Below are 17,335 nucleotides of genomic sequence, written 5' to 3'. Positions count from 1 at the left end.
ATGACAAATGTAGATTTTTAGTGAACTGTGTATGTGCGAAAATATCTACACTACAATAAAAGCCCACAACACCAAATAGATCCCGAGGAAGCACTGGAGAATAATTAGCTCAAATTACTCTGGGGAGTAGTTATTTCAAATTAGGAGCAATGGAGTGCAGATTTCAAATTCCATGGCTCATTATTTCAAAATAATGCATTTGGTAGTGTGGATGCTTCACTTATAAATCTTTTCCGGAGGATCTCTTATTCCTACTTTCAAGAGCTTATTTTCCGGAGGATCGCATCCAGACTGGTGCTTTTCTCCGTCTTATCTACAAGCCGGAAAAAAGCGGCAGCCATGTTAATGCAAATGCTGCGCGGGATATTTAAATCCCCCGCGGATTTGCCTATTCCAAAGTGCTACATTTGCATCCCTATTGTGGAATAGGGGCCAATGTAGACACAGCCCCAATGTTTCCCTCCCCGGTAGACCTTCAGACTCAGGCTGGAGACTAGAAGGGACTGAGACCCACTCCTCCCAGTGCATTTCATAGCTGTGTCTCCAGCCTGAGTCTAAACTGCTACGTGACAATCTATAGCCCACAACCCAACTACAGCTGTGGCTTTTATTGCAGCATAGATGGACCTTGTCCTTAAGGCACAGCCTCTGACAACAGAAATCCTAAAAATTCTGGTGAGTGCAAAGGGGCTGAAAAACTACTGGATTCCACTAAAACTCCAGCTAATCTTAGCTGATATAATGGCTCTTTGGCACCAGATCTTAGAGCAGCCTCAGGGCTGGCATAGAACTGGACCAGAATTAGACAGCTGCACCTGGCTCTTTAGTGCTCCAAATGGCCACATCATCAAAGCCTGTCCAGTCGGAACTGGGTGCAGCTAAGCGTATGTCTGTGCTGTGGCCACTGGGCAGGATTACAGCTCAAGGGGCCATGCCTGATCTTGCTTTAATCTCACTGGCTCAAGTCCTGGAGCAGTGAAGCACCAGCTAATTCTGGGTGCAATTACCTCGGGTGCTCGGTTGGCTTGTGTAGCCAGGACTGAAGCTTGTGCTGCTGTAATTTCATTGCTCCAGGACCCGAGCTAGGAGAACAAAGAGCTCACGGGCAGTGATTGCAGCCTAGACACACCCTGCATCTCTGGCCCATGGTGTCTATGGGAGAATCGGTGCCTGGCACAGCCCTGAAAAAGGGCAGGCACGGTGCCATGCTTGGGCAGCAGTGGTGTTGGAACCACACAGCCACCCTGGGCAAGAGGGCAATGTCGTCTCCCCTTGCACTCACCCCTGGGCAGGTGGGACACAGTGACACCTTCCCCCATTGTTCTGCTTTCCCTGCAATGTCCAGTGATGTGGGAGAAGAAGGGAAGGCCCAGCCTGGTGCATTGCAAAGGTAGTAATGAGAAATCAAGTGCCTTGGATCTCTGAGTACTGGTTTCTGTTTCTATTGCTGCTCTCATTTCAGATCAGCCCCTGGGACTTTCCACATGAGCAACCAGAGGCATGGAGCGAAAGGCACATGTTGTCAGCTGCTTGGTCTGTGCCATTGTCCTGTCAGCGATTCCCTTTGCAGGTAAAAGCACTGTCAGTTAAACATTTCTCTGCAGCACAATAGTATAGACCACTAGAAGTGGAAGGGACCTAGAGTAGTCATCAATTCCCATCTCCTGCCCTTATGGCAGGACCAAGCACCATCTGTTGCATCCCTGGCAGATGTCTGTCCAACCTATTGTTAAATATCTCCGGAGATGGAGATTCCACAACCTTCCAAGGCAATTAACTCCAGTGTTTCATCGCCTTGGCAGGAAGTTTTTCCTAATGTCCAACCTAAGCCTCCCTTGCTGCAATTTATACCTGGAGAGAGACCCTAGAGCTCACGAAACCTCTGCTGTTATCCGTTTTAACAGAGATAATGTCTCTGTTTTACTGAGGGTACTTCTACACTGCAACACTATTTCAAAATAACCAGTGCTATTCTGAAATAACTTAGTCCATGTCTACACAGCAGGCAATTATTTAGATATAGCGTCAAAATACCATCAAGCTGTAGGACTTTTTACTCTGACTCCTATAACCCTCAGTCTATGTCTACACTGCACCGTTATTTTGAAATAAGCTATTCTGGAACAGTCATTCCAAAATAATTTATGCAGGGAAGCCTCAAAATTAGTCCAATGCAGGCTCCCCTAATGTAGATGTGCTAACTTGATTTAGAGCCTCAGAGGAATAACTTAGAATAATCCTGGTGAGGGGCTATTTCGAAACAGCAGAAGTGGAGCTGTATTCATGGTTTCTTTAGTCTTAAAATCTTTTTGTTCTTTGCCACTGTATCTACCCAATGCCTTCTCAAGCTTTCCCTTTCTAATTCCTTGCCCTCTGGCATGTATGCTATGTATGGTTTGCTCTCCAGGTCTATTCCTGACACATGTCAAGCCATCACAGTTCTCCCTTTGAATCGTCTATAGCAGGGTTGTTTCTGACCTTAGCCATTCACTTATCACTCCTTTTTCTTATTTCCTGCAGTCCAAAAATTCTCAGTCTCCCCTGAGCCAGTTCAGTGCTGCACTTAATGTCTTTTCCTCTTACTTTCCTCATTTTGTTCTTATGACTAGGTACCAGTCAGTACAGGATACTGGGCTAGACAGACCTTTGGTCTGATCCAGTATGATTGTTCTTATGTTCTCTGCCTTCTAACAGGAGTATCGACAGACTATTTGCCTCCTTTATGCTGAGTTTCTTTGTTATCAAAAAGATTTTAGCATTCCAGATGTTGCAAAGATTTCAGAATGCAGTAGCTGCTCCTCCAGGTCTTGTTATGTCACCTTTAGAATTCCCATTCTTTGGTACTTGTCCTAAAGATGCACCATTTGCTGACTCTTTCTTATTCTTTGACTCTGACTTCGATCGTTACCTCTTCTTCTTGTCTTCAAATTGCCATAATGTTCGTCTTTTCCATGCTGACTTTTAGCTCAAGCCTATTTTCTTAATCTACCTTGTCAGTAATTCTCTGTAAATCCTCCTTGGCCAATGATATGAGATCAATTTTTTTCGGCAAAGCAAAGACTCTGAATAAGAAGAACAATATTAGATCCTTATTACTAATTAACAATATACTCCAGTTGGAATTCTGAAACTGTTGGCATTTGGGACCATAGTGCTGTTGCAGAATTTTGCAAACAAGCACATATTTGCAGAACATTTTTACTCTTTCGTTTGTGGAGCTAGATTCCTGTCCTACCCTTTGAAATTCATGGCCGTTCATGATACCATCAATTGTATTTGGAACACAGGTTCAGGGTACAATCCCACTAATGTCAGAGGACTGATTGTAGGTCAAGTAGGAAAACCTGATCACTTGAATCTAGCTAGCTTGGTTAAAAATGGCACTGAAGTTGCAATAGCATGAACCCCAGTGTGAGCTGGGAATGTGACAATGTCCCCAGGATTCTGGGCAGACATGTGCTACTAATGCCCATGCCACTCTGTGTTCCTTGCTCTTTTTAGCGTGGCCAGCTAGACTCAAGCTAGCACAAGTATGTAGACTCGGCCTCATTTGGGTTTGCTTCTTTCAGGGAGTTTTGAGGTCACCTCATCCCGAACTCTCACTGGCATTGTTGGGCAGGATGTGGTCCTACCCTGCCAGATCTCCACGGGGAAGCAGCCGGACAACATGGAGGTGCAGTGGAAGAAAATTATCCAGGCACATATAGAGGTTGTCTATGGATACCAACCCCAGCCAGGCCAGGATGGAGCAGGGCCGAAGTACCAGGGCCGGGCCATGCTCCTGAAGGATGGATTCGCCACTGGGAATGTGTCTTTGAAGCTGAGGAATGTCCAACCAGCTGATGAGGGAATGTACAGCTGCATTGTGAAGTCCAATGCCTGGAGCGCAGATACCACAACTGAGCTTCGACTTGCAGGTGGGTGATTTCATTGGGCTGGGTCAGATTTTGTGTGTCTGTGATGCATCTATGCTGTGGGGGTGAGAACAAGTCTTGTCACTCTGTGCAGTTGTGTAAATGCCAGGAGATACTCCAGGTTCTGTTCCTCACAGTGTCCTGAGGGTGCTGAGCAGGGTCAGCTCCAAAGAGCTGCCACACAAACCTGCCAGTGGAGTTGCCCAGCTGTGGAAGGGGATGCAAACTGCATTAGCAGCCTGTGTACCCCTAGAACAGTGGTCTCCTACCTTTTTACACCCAAGATCACTTTTTAAATGAAAGAACAAGCCAAGATCTACCGCCCCATTTTTCCCTTCACCCCACCCCTTCCTTGAAGCCCTGTCCCGCACTCTCTAATCTCCTCCTCTCCATCACTTGCTTTCCCCAACCCTTATACTGCTGTGCTTTTTTCTGTAAGAAGAGGTTTGTCCAACATTTGGCCAGTCTAGACTGGACCAGATGTCAGAAAAAACCCTTCTTTTGGAAGCCCCCTTATTCCTCGTGGAAAGAGGAATATAGGGGTTACCAAAAGAGCATGTTTGCTCTTCCACTAAAAAAAGCGGAAGAATGAATGCATCCCTGGATGCAGAAGAGTTTTTCTGGGATATCTCTGGAATCCTGAAAAACTCCTGCAGTCTAGCTGGACCCTCACTGGGTTGAGACAGGATGTGTGGGCTCTTGGGTGTGAATGAGGGATTTGGGTGTGGGAAGGGGTGAGAGGTGCAAGCTCTGGGAGAAAATCTGGATTCAGGAGGAGGTGGAGAAGGGGATGCTGGCTCAGGGAGGGGGCTCCAGGCCTGGCAGTATTGGGGTCAGATGGAGGGTGGGGTACTAAGGAAGCTACAGGCTTGTGGATGTGAGGAATTTGGGTTGGGGTATGTGAGGGGCTCAGGGCAGTGGGTTCCAGTGTATGATAGGCTCAGATCTAGGGTCTGGAGGAAGGGGGAGTACAGGAGTGTTACGATGCTGTGGCCAGATGGAGGCTTGGCCCCAACTGGGGGTTTGTTGGCCAGGCTTCATTTTTAAATCAAATACTATGTCAAACACAAAAAGTTTCTGCATTGTCTTTATTTCTGAGAAGGGCAGGGAACCTGTTTTGAATCAGGGGTCACTGACCCACAGAAAAGTCAGTTGGGGCCACACAAGTGCAATGCAAAAATATAACTCCTCCAAGCCACAATGCTCCATGGATCTGTTCTACTTCTCAAGGACCAGTTGCTCTAACTTACACCAGATGGCTTGTCAGGCTCTCCCTGGCCGCAGAATATAGAGAATGAAGATGGCTTAAAGCCTCCTCACTCTTCCATCCTCTCCACAAGGTGCAGGGCCTGGGGAGTTCTGAAACAGGCCCACCCTCTGAGAGCCTGCAAAGAGGTTTATTCGAGTTGGGGGCTTTAAATCGGACTTCCATTTCACTGCCGCGTGTAGACGCGGGCAGTTACTCTGGATTAGTGATTTTCTAAAATGGCGACCGGACAGAAACATGCAAATCAAGCGTGGGATATTTAAATCCCGGGCTTGATTTGCAATTTTGGTATGCTTCATTAGCCTCCCTAGTTCAAACTAGGGGGCTAATGTAGACATACCCATAGAATGGCCCTAGTGAGGGGCTATTTTAGCACCAGTGGAGCATCTACACTTGTCTTATTTTGAAATAGCTATTTTAGAGTAGGCATTATTCTTCATAGAATGAGGTTTAAAGATTTGAGAATAAACCGTCCATTATTTCAATTTTTTTTCAAAATAACAATATGGCTGTATAGACTCTCGCATTGCTATCTCGAAATAATAGTGTAGTATAGACACGCCCTTCTTGCAGAGAGGCATCAGGATCTGGAATTCTCAAGAGAAGCAGAGTATGTCTGTGAACTCCAGGAACAAAGACACAGACACTGGGACAAAGTTCTGAGTTAAAAATAAAACCAAAACAAAAGGACTGTGTTGCTTCCCTGAAAGTAGACCCTTCCTAATCTCTCTTGTCTCCTTTTAGCTGATGCTTCTGTGTCCATTAACATTCTGGGTCCTCAGGACCAAGGGATCGGGTTGGCCTGCAGGTCAGCAGGGTGGTTCCCCGAACCTGAACTCCAATGGGTGACAAAGAAGGGGCTGGATTTGCAGGCTGTGACGAAAATGGACCAGGACCGTGAACTTCTCTTCAATGTTCTGAGCCATGTCACGGTGCTGGGAGAGGAAACAGGAGAAATCAGCTGCATTATCCGGAACAGCCTGGTGAAAACAGAGCAGAAATCTGTCATTCTCCTCGCAGGTGACTTTTGCATCATACCTTGGGCTGCCGCTATGTCCAGACTCATGGCCCATCAGGTTCCAGCGTCCATACCATTGAAATAGAAATGGGGCAGCACACAGCTACCTGGTTAACTCAAATGGACACTGCCCTGTACAGTTAGAAAGGCCTCATTGTTGCTGTACAAATAACTAAACTAGACAGTTGCTGTCCCTGAGAGCTCATAGGGTAGGATTAGAAAAAGAAGAAACATGGAGAAAGGGTGAACTGGGAGGAAAAGACAATAGGAAAAGAGATTGCATTTACCTGCAGCTTGACATAGTAGAGAAAACACTGTAATGGCACTCTGGTGGCATGGGTTCTCTTCCCAGTTCTGCCAGTGTCCTACCCTGGGCTGTGCCTCAGTTTCAGGATCTGTAAACTGGGGAAAGTGGTGTTGCTCTTCTTTGAGACCCCCCCTGGTAAAATATACTGTGTAAGTGCTGGAGATGATTGTTACTAATAATCAGTTATCTTGACTCGCTACCTGTTTCACTGTTCTGGTGACTTATTAAAAGTTGGATAAATCACCCAGTTGTTTAGCAGCAATAGGAGGTCAACTTCTAATTGTAATTCTCACAAGACAGCTCTTTCTAAATCTGACTCCGGTTCCCATGTGCATTCAAACCAGCAATGGAAACTCCAAACTAGCGTGAAATAGCAGCCAGTCTAGTATGTCAGGAATTGCTCTGTTGAGCTTTAATTCACACAGTGCAGGCAGCCAAAACAAGGATTAGGAACCACATCAGTCCTACATAAATCCAAGAAGTTGTAAGCTGGCCACCTACCTGGGGGTTAATGTTACCACTGGAGAGTGTGTAGGGATGTTTATTGCTCGTGCAGGGCTGGGGTTGAACATGATTTTCTTGATTTCAGTGTGTGAACTCTAGAATCAATGGGGCAAAACTTTGGGTGGTGTAAATGAGAATAGTTCTACTGACTTTGCTATAGCCATGCCAATCATACTAGCTAAGAATCTGGCCCATTGAGTCCAATGGAGCAGGACCAGTTTTCGTCAGCTGGGAATCTGATCCAGTGTTCTTATCATTATCCAAAACTGCTAAGGAGCCAGGACCAAATCACGATGCCCTCATTAACACTTGACATGAATCTGAAGTTAGCCTCACTAGTTTCAAAGAATAACACACAATTCACTGGGAGTAAGGCTGTCAGAAGTCCAACTATAGAAAACAGTATAAGAGCAAGAATGAATGTGAACTATCCAATCTGGCAGCTCCTGCTCAAGGGTTAGATGATCAGCTGGTGTAAATCAATGACACTTTACACTAGTTCTGGATCTAGCCAGTACTGTGTCCAGTAAAACCCATCAGCTCCTACACTGCACACATCCCTAGCTCCACACCCATTGTTTCTAAGCATGGGGAAGAGATGGCATGTGTCAGAGTAACATTGCTCATATCTTGTTTTCAAAGGTGACATTTTCCCTCGTGTTTCTCCATGGCTCACTGCATTCTGGGTGTTATTTATTATAAACCTTCTCGCAGCTGGTGTCTGTGCATATTTAGGATACACAGGTAAGTGTGTTATCTGCATGTTTAAAATCCATCCACAGAGGGAGGAACAATCTTCCCAAAATTATAACCATTTGACATTGATATAGAACATTAAACTGAACTACAGTGTTTATTGGTGCTCAAGATGACTTCAGGATTTGTTGTTTTCAATTAACATCTAGTACCAGAAGACATTTTAAAAGTTGTCAGTTTGGGTGGTTGAAATAAGACTAGGGAGCTCAGCGTGTTTAACTTAACACAAAGAAGAGGAAGCGGTAACTTGATCTCGCGTTCCATAAGCTACATGGCGAACATTCCTGGATGGGCTCTTCAGGCTAGCAGAGAAAGGTGTATCAAAAGTGAATATTTAAAAGCAGGGCTGCTGTTGGGGGTGGGAGGGAAGGGGCCAGCTGCCTCAGGAGTCTGGCAATTTAAAAGGACTCAGGGCTCTGGACTGTCACCACTGCTACCATAGCAGCAGTAACAATCAAAGCCCAAGGCTGTTTAAATCACCACCGGAGCTGCAAGTGCCATGATCCAAGCAGCTTGCAGGGTTGGATGGGAAAGACTAGTTTTAAGCCCCACCCCTTCCTCCCTTTCACAGGTCTCGGATCAGAGTTGACCCCCCACACACACAAACCTTCTTCTCCCAAGGCTTGGAGAAATCTGTCACCAGCCCTGATTGGAAGATTAATATGCATAAATTCAAACTGTTTACATTTTTATCAATCCTGGTAATGAACTGCTAGAACAATTTACCAAAGGTTGTAAAAGGTTCTCTCTCTCTGAATTTTTTTACATCAAGACTGGGTCTTTTTCTTAGTGATTTGCTACAGTTCCAAATGGAATTTTGAGGGGAAGTTCTAAGGCCTCCATTATAGAGATCAAATTAGATGATCACACTAGTCCTTTCTGGCCTTGGAATCTGTGAATTTTATATTAAATTGAAATGAGGGAGCTGCAGCACAATTGTGGAAAAATTATTGCGTGTAGTGCTTACTGCCATGGATAGTCCAACCAATTTCACTGGACTTCATTAATATCATTAATATTAATATTAAGCACTAGACTTAGGAGTATAGCTTGTCAGAATTTTTTTAATTAACTGCTTTTATTTGACGTTCCAAGGTCCTTCGTATACAGGATGTGAGATTAGATGATTAGAGGGATCTTTTATGTCTTTCCAATCTATGAATTTCATAGATACAATTTCCAAAATAAAATGAAGGAGTAGCAGCAAAGTCTTCTTGGAGCCTGAGCTTGGAAGAACTATAGTGCATAATGTTTACTGCCATAGATAGTCTAAGAGTAGGTCTGCACTGCAAAGAAAAGTTGGGAAAAAATATGCAAACTGCAAACCACAATACGCAGATCTTTTTCCACTTTGTTTCCAAAAGAGGCTTTTCTGAAATTTGGCCCATCTATACAGGGCCAAATATTAGAAAAACTCTTTTGGAACTTCCCGTATTCTTCATATAATGAGGAATACAGGGATGGCAAAAGAATTCATCAGCTTTTTCAGAAACTGTTCCGAAAAAGGAGACACGTTTCTTGGACATGGGACCTTTGGTAATCCCAGAAAACCTCTCCAGTGCAGACATAGCCTAACTAACCTCACTGGACTTCTGTGTGATTATGTATGGTGGTATACATTAGACTTGGAAATGTTCATCAAAATAAGTTCATTTGAAAAGGACTTTTACAAAAACATTTCAATTTATTTTCAGAATTTTCTAATTGTCACCAGAATCTATAAAGCTGTTCTATTTGGGCTTTTTTTAAAATTATTATTATTAGTTTTTGTTATTATCGATTTTAACTGGTCACTGCGAGACATTGAAATATTTTTTCAATATTTGAAAATTTCATTTTAAAATATTTTGACATATAATGATCAAAGCAATTTTGCTTAAAATATTTTGCCAGAAAATTTGGAAAATAAAACAAAGGATCCTTATAAAAGACAGCAGAATGGAAAATACTTTCAGATTTGCAGTATGTTTTTCAACCATTGTTTGCAAGATCAGGTCTGTATCAGGAAATATTCTTCTGATGCAGTTTATGCATATGCAAGTTTTCAGAAGAGGCTGTTAAAAAGCAGTTTGACATTATCCATTCAAAATAGGTTTAATTATGAATATTGAAGTATTCAATATCATTAGTGTACACATAAGTAAAACCTATTTCCACAAGTTTCAAATTATTCATGCTCCCTTTTCCTTAACTCTTCAGGTTCCTCTGTATTATTTTTCCTTCTTCCAACAAGGCACAATATAACAAATGTACATTGTACTTATATTTTCTACTTGAGTTACAAAAGCACTTTGGTGAGCATCTGTTCATTGGATCTCTCTGGCACTCCAACAATTTATAGAGCACACCAAAATCTTTGATTCTTGTTATTTTAATAGCCAAGCAGAAGACATCCAAGAAAAAAAAATCAGAAGAAGAGACTTCTTTAATGAGAGGTAATGTATTTCTCTGTCTTAAACTGTACTTGATATGTTTATACCCAGTTTTGACATCTGTTTTAACTGAAATTACTCTCTATGTCTGTCTGTCTCTCTCTCTATATATACACACACACATTTATACACACACTTGATGACATAGCATAATTAAAAGCATTTAATAAGTTATATAAAAAGACCGTTTACTTTTAATTAAAAATTTGCTTATAAATTTAATGACATGTCTATTTCTTTCTGGAAGATCTGTCTCCACTACTAATTACATGTTACAGGATAAGGCCTATGTGCATCCTGACAGCTTTCCTTTAATGTTTTATCACATCAAATAAATGTCACTAAGCCAGGAGACCATGTATCAATCATTACATGTATCTCACATTCTTTCAACAACATACTCCCATCTTTCTGTACTTCAGCTTATTTTCACTCCTTGCTTTGTTGAATCTGTTTTATGGGCAGATCCTCCAAAACTTTTAGGTACCATAGTGCATCACTCCCACTGTGAAATCAGGGAAGTGTGGGTATTGTCAGGGTCTTTAATCATATCCTTAAAGGCACAAAAGGGTAGGATTAATGAAGCCCACCCCAGGAAAGGGACAGAGTTCAGTCGACATAGATGGTGCAATCTTGGCCCTCTTGAATTTTAAGAATTTTGCCACTGATCTCAATAAGCCAGTTTGTCACCCACAGTCGATACCATAATTCCTCATTTAACACTATAGATGTGTTTCTGGAAATGTTCGTGTTAAGCAAAAACATACTAAGCGGGGTCAAATTTCCCATTAAAAATAATGGCAAAGGTGGAGGTTGCATTTAAGGTGGTGGTTGGCAAAGTCAATTTTTTGTTGGTGCTGGGTCATCACTGTCAGCATTAGATATCTAGCAACACAAGTCACTGCAGTTTGTTAAAACACAAAGATCAATATGTGAGTAAGCGGACGAGCACTGTGACCACGTGTATTCATCCGCTCATGCATATTTCCACTGTTTTCACCAACTTTTATTGCAGCATGAAATAGTCTGCCACTTGATTATTTTCATGTTATTTTGGGGACAGTCGTGTTATTCAAAAAACATTCCCTAAAAATAAAATCATTCTATTGGAAAAATGTGTTAAGCAGGTACATGTTAAATGAGTAAGTACTGTATAAAACAATTGCTATCTCCCCTGAGGCCATGTGAGGTGGTGTGGTGTAGCATTTGAGAAGCCTCAATTTCTGTTCTTGTTTCTGTTACTTTGGTGACTGTCCTTGGTCTTGTCACATCATCACTCTGTGCCTCAGTTTCCCTACCTTTAGAATGGGGGATAGGGACACTCACCTCCTTTATAAAGTGCTTTAAGATTTAAAGATGAAGAGGTAAGAACTAGGTGTTATTATTATTATTACCCTTCAGGATCTACCTGTGTTCTGGCCAAAGAATCAGACTACATCTCACAACTCAGCTTTTCCCATCGAAGGGAGCCAACAGCTATACCTGACCCCTGAGTCCCATGCTCTTGGAAGGGGCAAGGCAGCAGGCCCTCAGTAAAGCCTGGACTGGGTCACTCTCCCCTTCAGCATTGCCTGGAGTGTGCTGCATTGCACCCCTACCTTCCCAGGGAGCCTAAGGAATCAGCTCTGCTGCTGTCACAGCAACAGCCACAGCCTGGGTCCCAAGGAAATTGCTCCTTTTGCCCCCAGCCCTGTTAGCAGGCCCGTTCCCACCATAGGCCCAAGGTTTAGCCCTAAAAGTGTAGCTGCCCTTCTGGCTTCTGTACAAACTCTCTTGGCTTTTCATGTGACAGGCCCAGTGTCTTCACTCCTCTTTGACTGGACTCCTTTGTGGTTCTCCCAGTCACACTCCAAGTCCCCAGGCTGCTGATCCCCTGTTTATAAATTGTGATTCCTTAGTGGGCCCTCTTGGGTTTGGCACATGCAAGAGTATCCCCTCCAGGAGCTGTGATCAGCATGAAAATGCAAAGTCTCCAGACAGCTCCTTCAAAACTATGTATTGTTGGTTTACCCTTAGGAAGATAATATTCAGAGAGAGGACGGGGGAGGCGGGAGGAGGACTCAGGGCAATTTTATTAGTATGTAACTGATTACTTTCCTGACAAGCATAACTGTCAAACATTCTGTAAAATGTTTTGCATCAGTGGTATATAGCAAATCATTACACAGTTGTATAGTAACATGACATTCTCTCCCATGCAGACACTAAGAGGAAGGCACTGGAATCAGGTACAGTAAAAATACAGTCAGGATATAAAAATTCAGATATGGATTTTCACTCTATGATTAGAAACAGAAGATGGCATGCCTTAAGTCGATCAGCCTGGTTAGTGTAGACCTAGGCAAAGGGAAAATATTAGACAGTGTTCAAACTTCGAAATGTAATCAGGTCATGGTCTCATCCACATTAGAAAAAAATTTACCAGTGTAGCAATCTATCAGTTTTGTCTATCCAGAGAATCAGTGTATGTATTTCTGAGGATTAGCTGAAATCTCTGTTTCACAATATAATATTTTTATGAGATTATTGTTAGTGTAGTTGCAGCTAGAAAGGCAAAAAAGTGCTTTAACTGAGGCTACGTCTAAAACTACACCCCTCTATCGGCAGAGGGATGTAAATTAGACACATCGGAAGTGCAAATGAAGCCAGGATTTAAATATCCTGCGCTTCATTTGCATAATGGCGGCTGCCACTTTTTTCCAAAACGGGGCTTTTCAGTAAAACCAACAATTTAGATGGGGAATTTTCGACAGAAATGCTCTGTTTCGAAAGGTCCTGTACTACTTATTATTTCTCAGGTTTAGCCAAAATCTCTGTTTTACAATATCAAACTGGTGATCAAAGCTTTTTCTTTTTCTTCTTCCTTTTACAGAGTGTCAGGAACTTCGACAAAGACTGGGTAGGGCTTATTTTATGGTATATAATTAATTAACAATTATAATTGTACAATGTAGATTGAAATATGGGTAATTTGAAGTCTACAAGAGGATTCTAGGGATGCTTGATCAGTTTATCTTTACTCTCAATGTGTGATCCTAAAACTAATGAGAAAATTTCCAGTTATTCACCGTAAATAAACATAACAGTAAAACTACAGAACTGAGGGTATGTCTACACTACCCTCCTAGTTCGAACTAGGAGGGTAATGTATGCATACCGCACTTGCTAATGAAGCCCGGGATTTGAATTTCCCGGGCTTCATTAGCATAAGCGGGGAGCCGCCATTTTTAAATCCCCGCTGCTTCGAACCCCGTGCAGCGCGGCTACACGGGGCTCGAACTAGGTAGTTCGGACTAGGGTGCCTATTCCGAACTACCGTTACTCCTCGTGAAATTCAAATCCCGGGCTTCATTAGCAAGTGCGGTATGCATACATTACCCCGCTAGTTCGAACTAGCGGGGTAGTGTAGACATACCCTGAGATCCTTCAGAGTTGGTTTAGTAACTCATCCATATCAAGTTATGCTTTAAGATTATATTTATTATCATAGCAAAGCATCTCCTTCACATTACCAGACTCACTGCTTTTCCAACTGGCAGTGGGGACCACAGGGAGTGCTGGAATAATTGAACCCCACTGCAGACAGTGGATGTTTTGGGGTTTTTTTTTCTATTATTGACCATGTAGGCCTCATGGCAGGTCCAAGGCATGTTCTTCTGCCGAACAAAAGAAATTCAGAACACAAAATAAAGGAAAATGCGTTTCCAATATCCCCTACCTGAGGGAAGGGCGGTGACAGACTTGTTATTGGCCATCTTTCCTCTAAAGAGGCAGTCAGGCACATAACTTCCCCTGTCGGGAGACAGGTAGACTGCTCCAGAGTGGGGGAAGGCTTTCTCCTTGCTACCCTAATCATGTAACGGCTTCTCTTTCCTCCTCTTTCACCAGAAGAGGTGTATTTTAAGGTCTCAGACAGCTGTTAATTTGGCTCAGGTGTCCCTAGCTAATCTGAACCACTGTTCAGTTTATAGTGAAAAGGGAATATATTATTCTAGGGTGCAATGGCGAGTTGGGGTTCCCCCGACTCCTACATCCCAGTAGTGGCATGAAAAGACTCCACCAGCCAGTGGAATTGAGGGAGTTTATTGCTTATCCAAAATACAGCACAGCATAGATGTAGTCTGGTTACAGGAGCTAGGGCTAGGAGGCCCTAGCCCCCCCTTGAGATGGGGGGTGACTGGGCCCCTACAATCCAGCCCCCTCCTTAGACTGTGCTCCCCATGCTTCCCTGACAGCAACTGCCTCTCTTCTACCTCTACCCCCTAACTAGGGGTGGAACTCCGCCTTCCTCCCTTTGTCTCTCTCCCTGGGAGGCAACCGGTCTGACAGGTTGGGAGACTTTTGCCTACCTGACTCATCAGCTGTCCTGTTCGGCCATGCTACAAATAGCCACCAGTGGGGGTCACCCACAGCCCACTGCCCAAGCCTAACAACCAGCAAGGTACCATCACTACACCACAAAGGGTTACAGAGCAGACAACCCCCCTCCCCCCACTACATCACATAGGACTATCAACTGCCTTCCATCCCTCTCTTTGCAGCTGTCCAGCCTGTCTTTGTCACACTATACTGCCATTTGGTATATGAAGGAAATGCCCATTTGATTCTAATATATATTAATTAATAAAATAATTTTAGTCATATAAAGGGAGTCCATATTTTAAAAGTTAGAGCACAAGAAGGCAAGCAACGCTTTAACCTTCATCTTTAATTCTGTATTTCCTGACTTTTAAATGTCTGATTTCTCATTTTCCCTATTGCAACCATGATATTGACATTTGCACTGAATATTTTATATAATTTTCATGTGGCACCCCCTCGCTTAGGGACAGGGTGCATTAACGTGAATGGAAACAAAGACACAATATCTTCTCTCCTCCTAGCTGTCCATTTATGATAAAGACAATTCATAATAAACCTGGGTTTAAAGAAAATAGCACTATATATTGTCAAGGGCAAAATTATCTTGTGAGCAAATTTTAGTTTCTGAGCTGATGGCATTGTTTTTACCACTCTTACCTTATGATAGGGTTGTCTAAATTTGGTAGCTTCTCCCAAGTTTACTTTTGAAGGAAGGTTCTTCTCTCTTAACAAAAAGATAATCTGGAAAGTAGACCAGAATTGCCACACTATACAGAGGAGTGACTTTCCCCTTCCCCTTGGGAAAAAAAGCATACTTTAAGGGACACTATCAGATTTCAGAGGTTGAAATGAGAAAACAAAAAGCAGTGCTGCTCTTCTGGGTTTTAGCCAGTTGGGGCAAGTTGATGATGTGTATATTAACAGATAAAGCTGTAGAACTAGGGAACAAACTGATTATTGGACTACATCTGCTGTACCAAGTATCTAAATGGCTAAAGGAGATGAGCTACAGCAAGGACTGAAGCTTTAACTGAATATTAATAAAGCTTTCATAACTTTCCCTGTTATTTTTCTCTGCAATGTGTTTCAAGCAGCCTTTGTCCCTTGCTCACTTCCTTGAGTTTTTCAAAGGGATGAGATAATCTAGCTCTCAGTCTGAAAATCAGCATTTGTGCTGTATGGAAACAAAATTAATTTAGTTTTACTTTTTCAATGCTCATGGAAATGTCCAGTACACAGAGCCCTCTGCTCCAATAAAAGTAATAACACCATGTCTTTCCATTTCAGACAGATCAGTCACGGAACTGGGTAAGTCACATTTTTTGCTTCATGTCTTTTACATTGATGCTCAGAGGAGAGAGGGGTAGGAAATTTTAACAGTGGGACAGGAAATCAGCAGCATCAGGATTTGAACCTGGAGATGCTTGCGGGAGTCTCTGCTGCCCAAACTGAAAGGCTTAGATCAATAACCAAACCTGTTAGGGTACCTCTAGATAGTGGCTACTATTTCAGGATACGTCCAGTATCCCAAAATAGCGTTTTCTACATCTTACCTGCATGCTCATTATTTCAAAACTAGCCAATTTGCCCGTCATAAGACAGGATTTTCAGGTCTCTTCTCTACCTTGGTCTTCTCTCCTGAGCCTCTGGTCTCTTGTGCCGTTTCTCTCTCTCTCTCTCTCTCTCTCTCTCTCCTCCTACTGCCTCCCCCTCTCTATCTCAGCTCTTCTCCACCTCCTGCCTCTCTCGCCTTCTGCCTAGCTCTCTGTCCCTTTCTTTCTCTTCTCCACCTCCTGTCTTTCATTCTCCCTTTCTCTCCTCCTCCTCCTGCCTCTCCCTCCCCTCCATCTCTCTCTGTCCCCCTTCCCCTTCTCTTTCCCCTCCCGACGTGGCGCTCGGCTGTGTGCTGTCTGCTCAGCTGGGCTGCAGCGGGGAAGCCAGCAGTGGCAAGCAGTCATGGAGGGAAGGGAAGGGGGGCGGGGCACTGACGTACACAGCCACATACACGGCCAGGGGGCGGGGCTGTGTACATCAGCGTTACAGACTCACAGACACTGGGCTACTATATATATGATGCAAAAAAAATAACAGGCTTGCTATTCCAATGTCCCAATAAACCTCATTCCATGAGGTTTAAAGAAGTTGTTGGACTAGTATTCCATTTCAAAATCTGCACCGTGTAAATAGTGTAACTCAAAATTTGTGTAAGTGAAAATGCATACCTTATTTTGAGCTAGTGCTGCTATGTAGATTCTCCCTTTCAGGCTTACCACATTCTAGTTGTTTCTGTCAGTGCCAGAGATACAGAGTATTACACTCGATGTGCATGGCTTACACACAAATCCTACTCTCAGAAGAAGCAGTATCTACAGTCAGTCCTACATTGCTAGGAACAGGGTGTCACAGTAAACGGGGCTCTTGTGTGTCAAAACTCTTCCTCCAGCTTCCGAAGGGTACATCTACACAGCAGAGTTATTTCAGAATAACATCCATTATTCTGAAATAACATTATGCACTGTCTATAGAAGAAGCCCATTATTTTGAAATACAATCAAATTAACAGGCTTCTTATATGAGGATTAAGGAAGTCAGCAGAATAGCGATTTATTTCAAAATAAGTGATGTGTAGCTCAAATTAGCATAGCTCGAATCGCATAGCTTATTTCGAGGTATGTGCTACTTTGTACATGTACCCTGAGTGACTTGCGGGGAAGTCACTCCCAGTTCTGGATTCAGATTCCCCCTTGGTAAAAACAGACTATGACATTCATTGAG

The 17,335-nt window shown here is 43.1% G+C and overlaps 1 protein-coding gene across 2 annotated transcripts in view; it reads left to right on the top strand.

The window, feature by feature from the left end:
* LOC102451586 (butyrophilin-like protein 3) overlaps window positions 1-17,335 on the top strand; it is a 29,802-nt gene that overhangs the window by 7,081 nt on the left and 5,386 nt on the right. For both annotated transcript variants that reach the window (XM_089769975.1, XM_089769974.1), the window contains 8 exons: window positions 1,463-1,570; window positions 3,570-3,917; window positions 5,926-6,201; window positions 7,653-7,754; window positions 10,145-10,201; window positions 12,400-12,426; window positions 13,071-13,097; window positions 15,848-15,868. In XM_089769975.1, the coding sequence (XP_089626101.1) occupies window positions 1,501-1,570; window positions 3,570-3,917; window positions 5,926-6,201; window positions 7,653-7,754; window positions 10,145-10,201; window positions 12,400-12,426; window positions 13,071-13,097; window positions 15,848-15,868 (928 nt within the window). In that variant the 5' untranslated portion in view covers window positions 1,463-1,500. The remainder of the gene's footprint in view (window positions 1-1,462; window positions 1,571-3,569; window positions 3,918-5,925; window positions 6,202-7,652; window positions 7,755-10,144; window positions 10,202-12,399; window positions 12,427-13,070; window positions 13,098-15,847; window positions 15,869-17,335) is intronic.

Source organism: Pelodiscus sinensis, chromosome 18 (assembly GCF_052426305.1).
Source record: "Pelodiscus sinensis isolate ZL-2025 chromosome 18, ASM5242630v1, whole genome shotgun sequence".
Lineage (NCBI taxonomy): Eukaryota > Metazoa > Chordata > Testudines > Trionychidae > Pelodiscus > Pelodiscus sinensis.
This window is presented reverse-complemented; position numbering and strand designations above follow the sequence as displayed.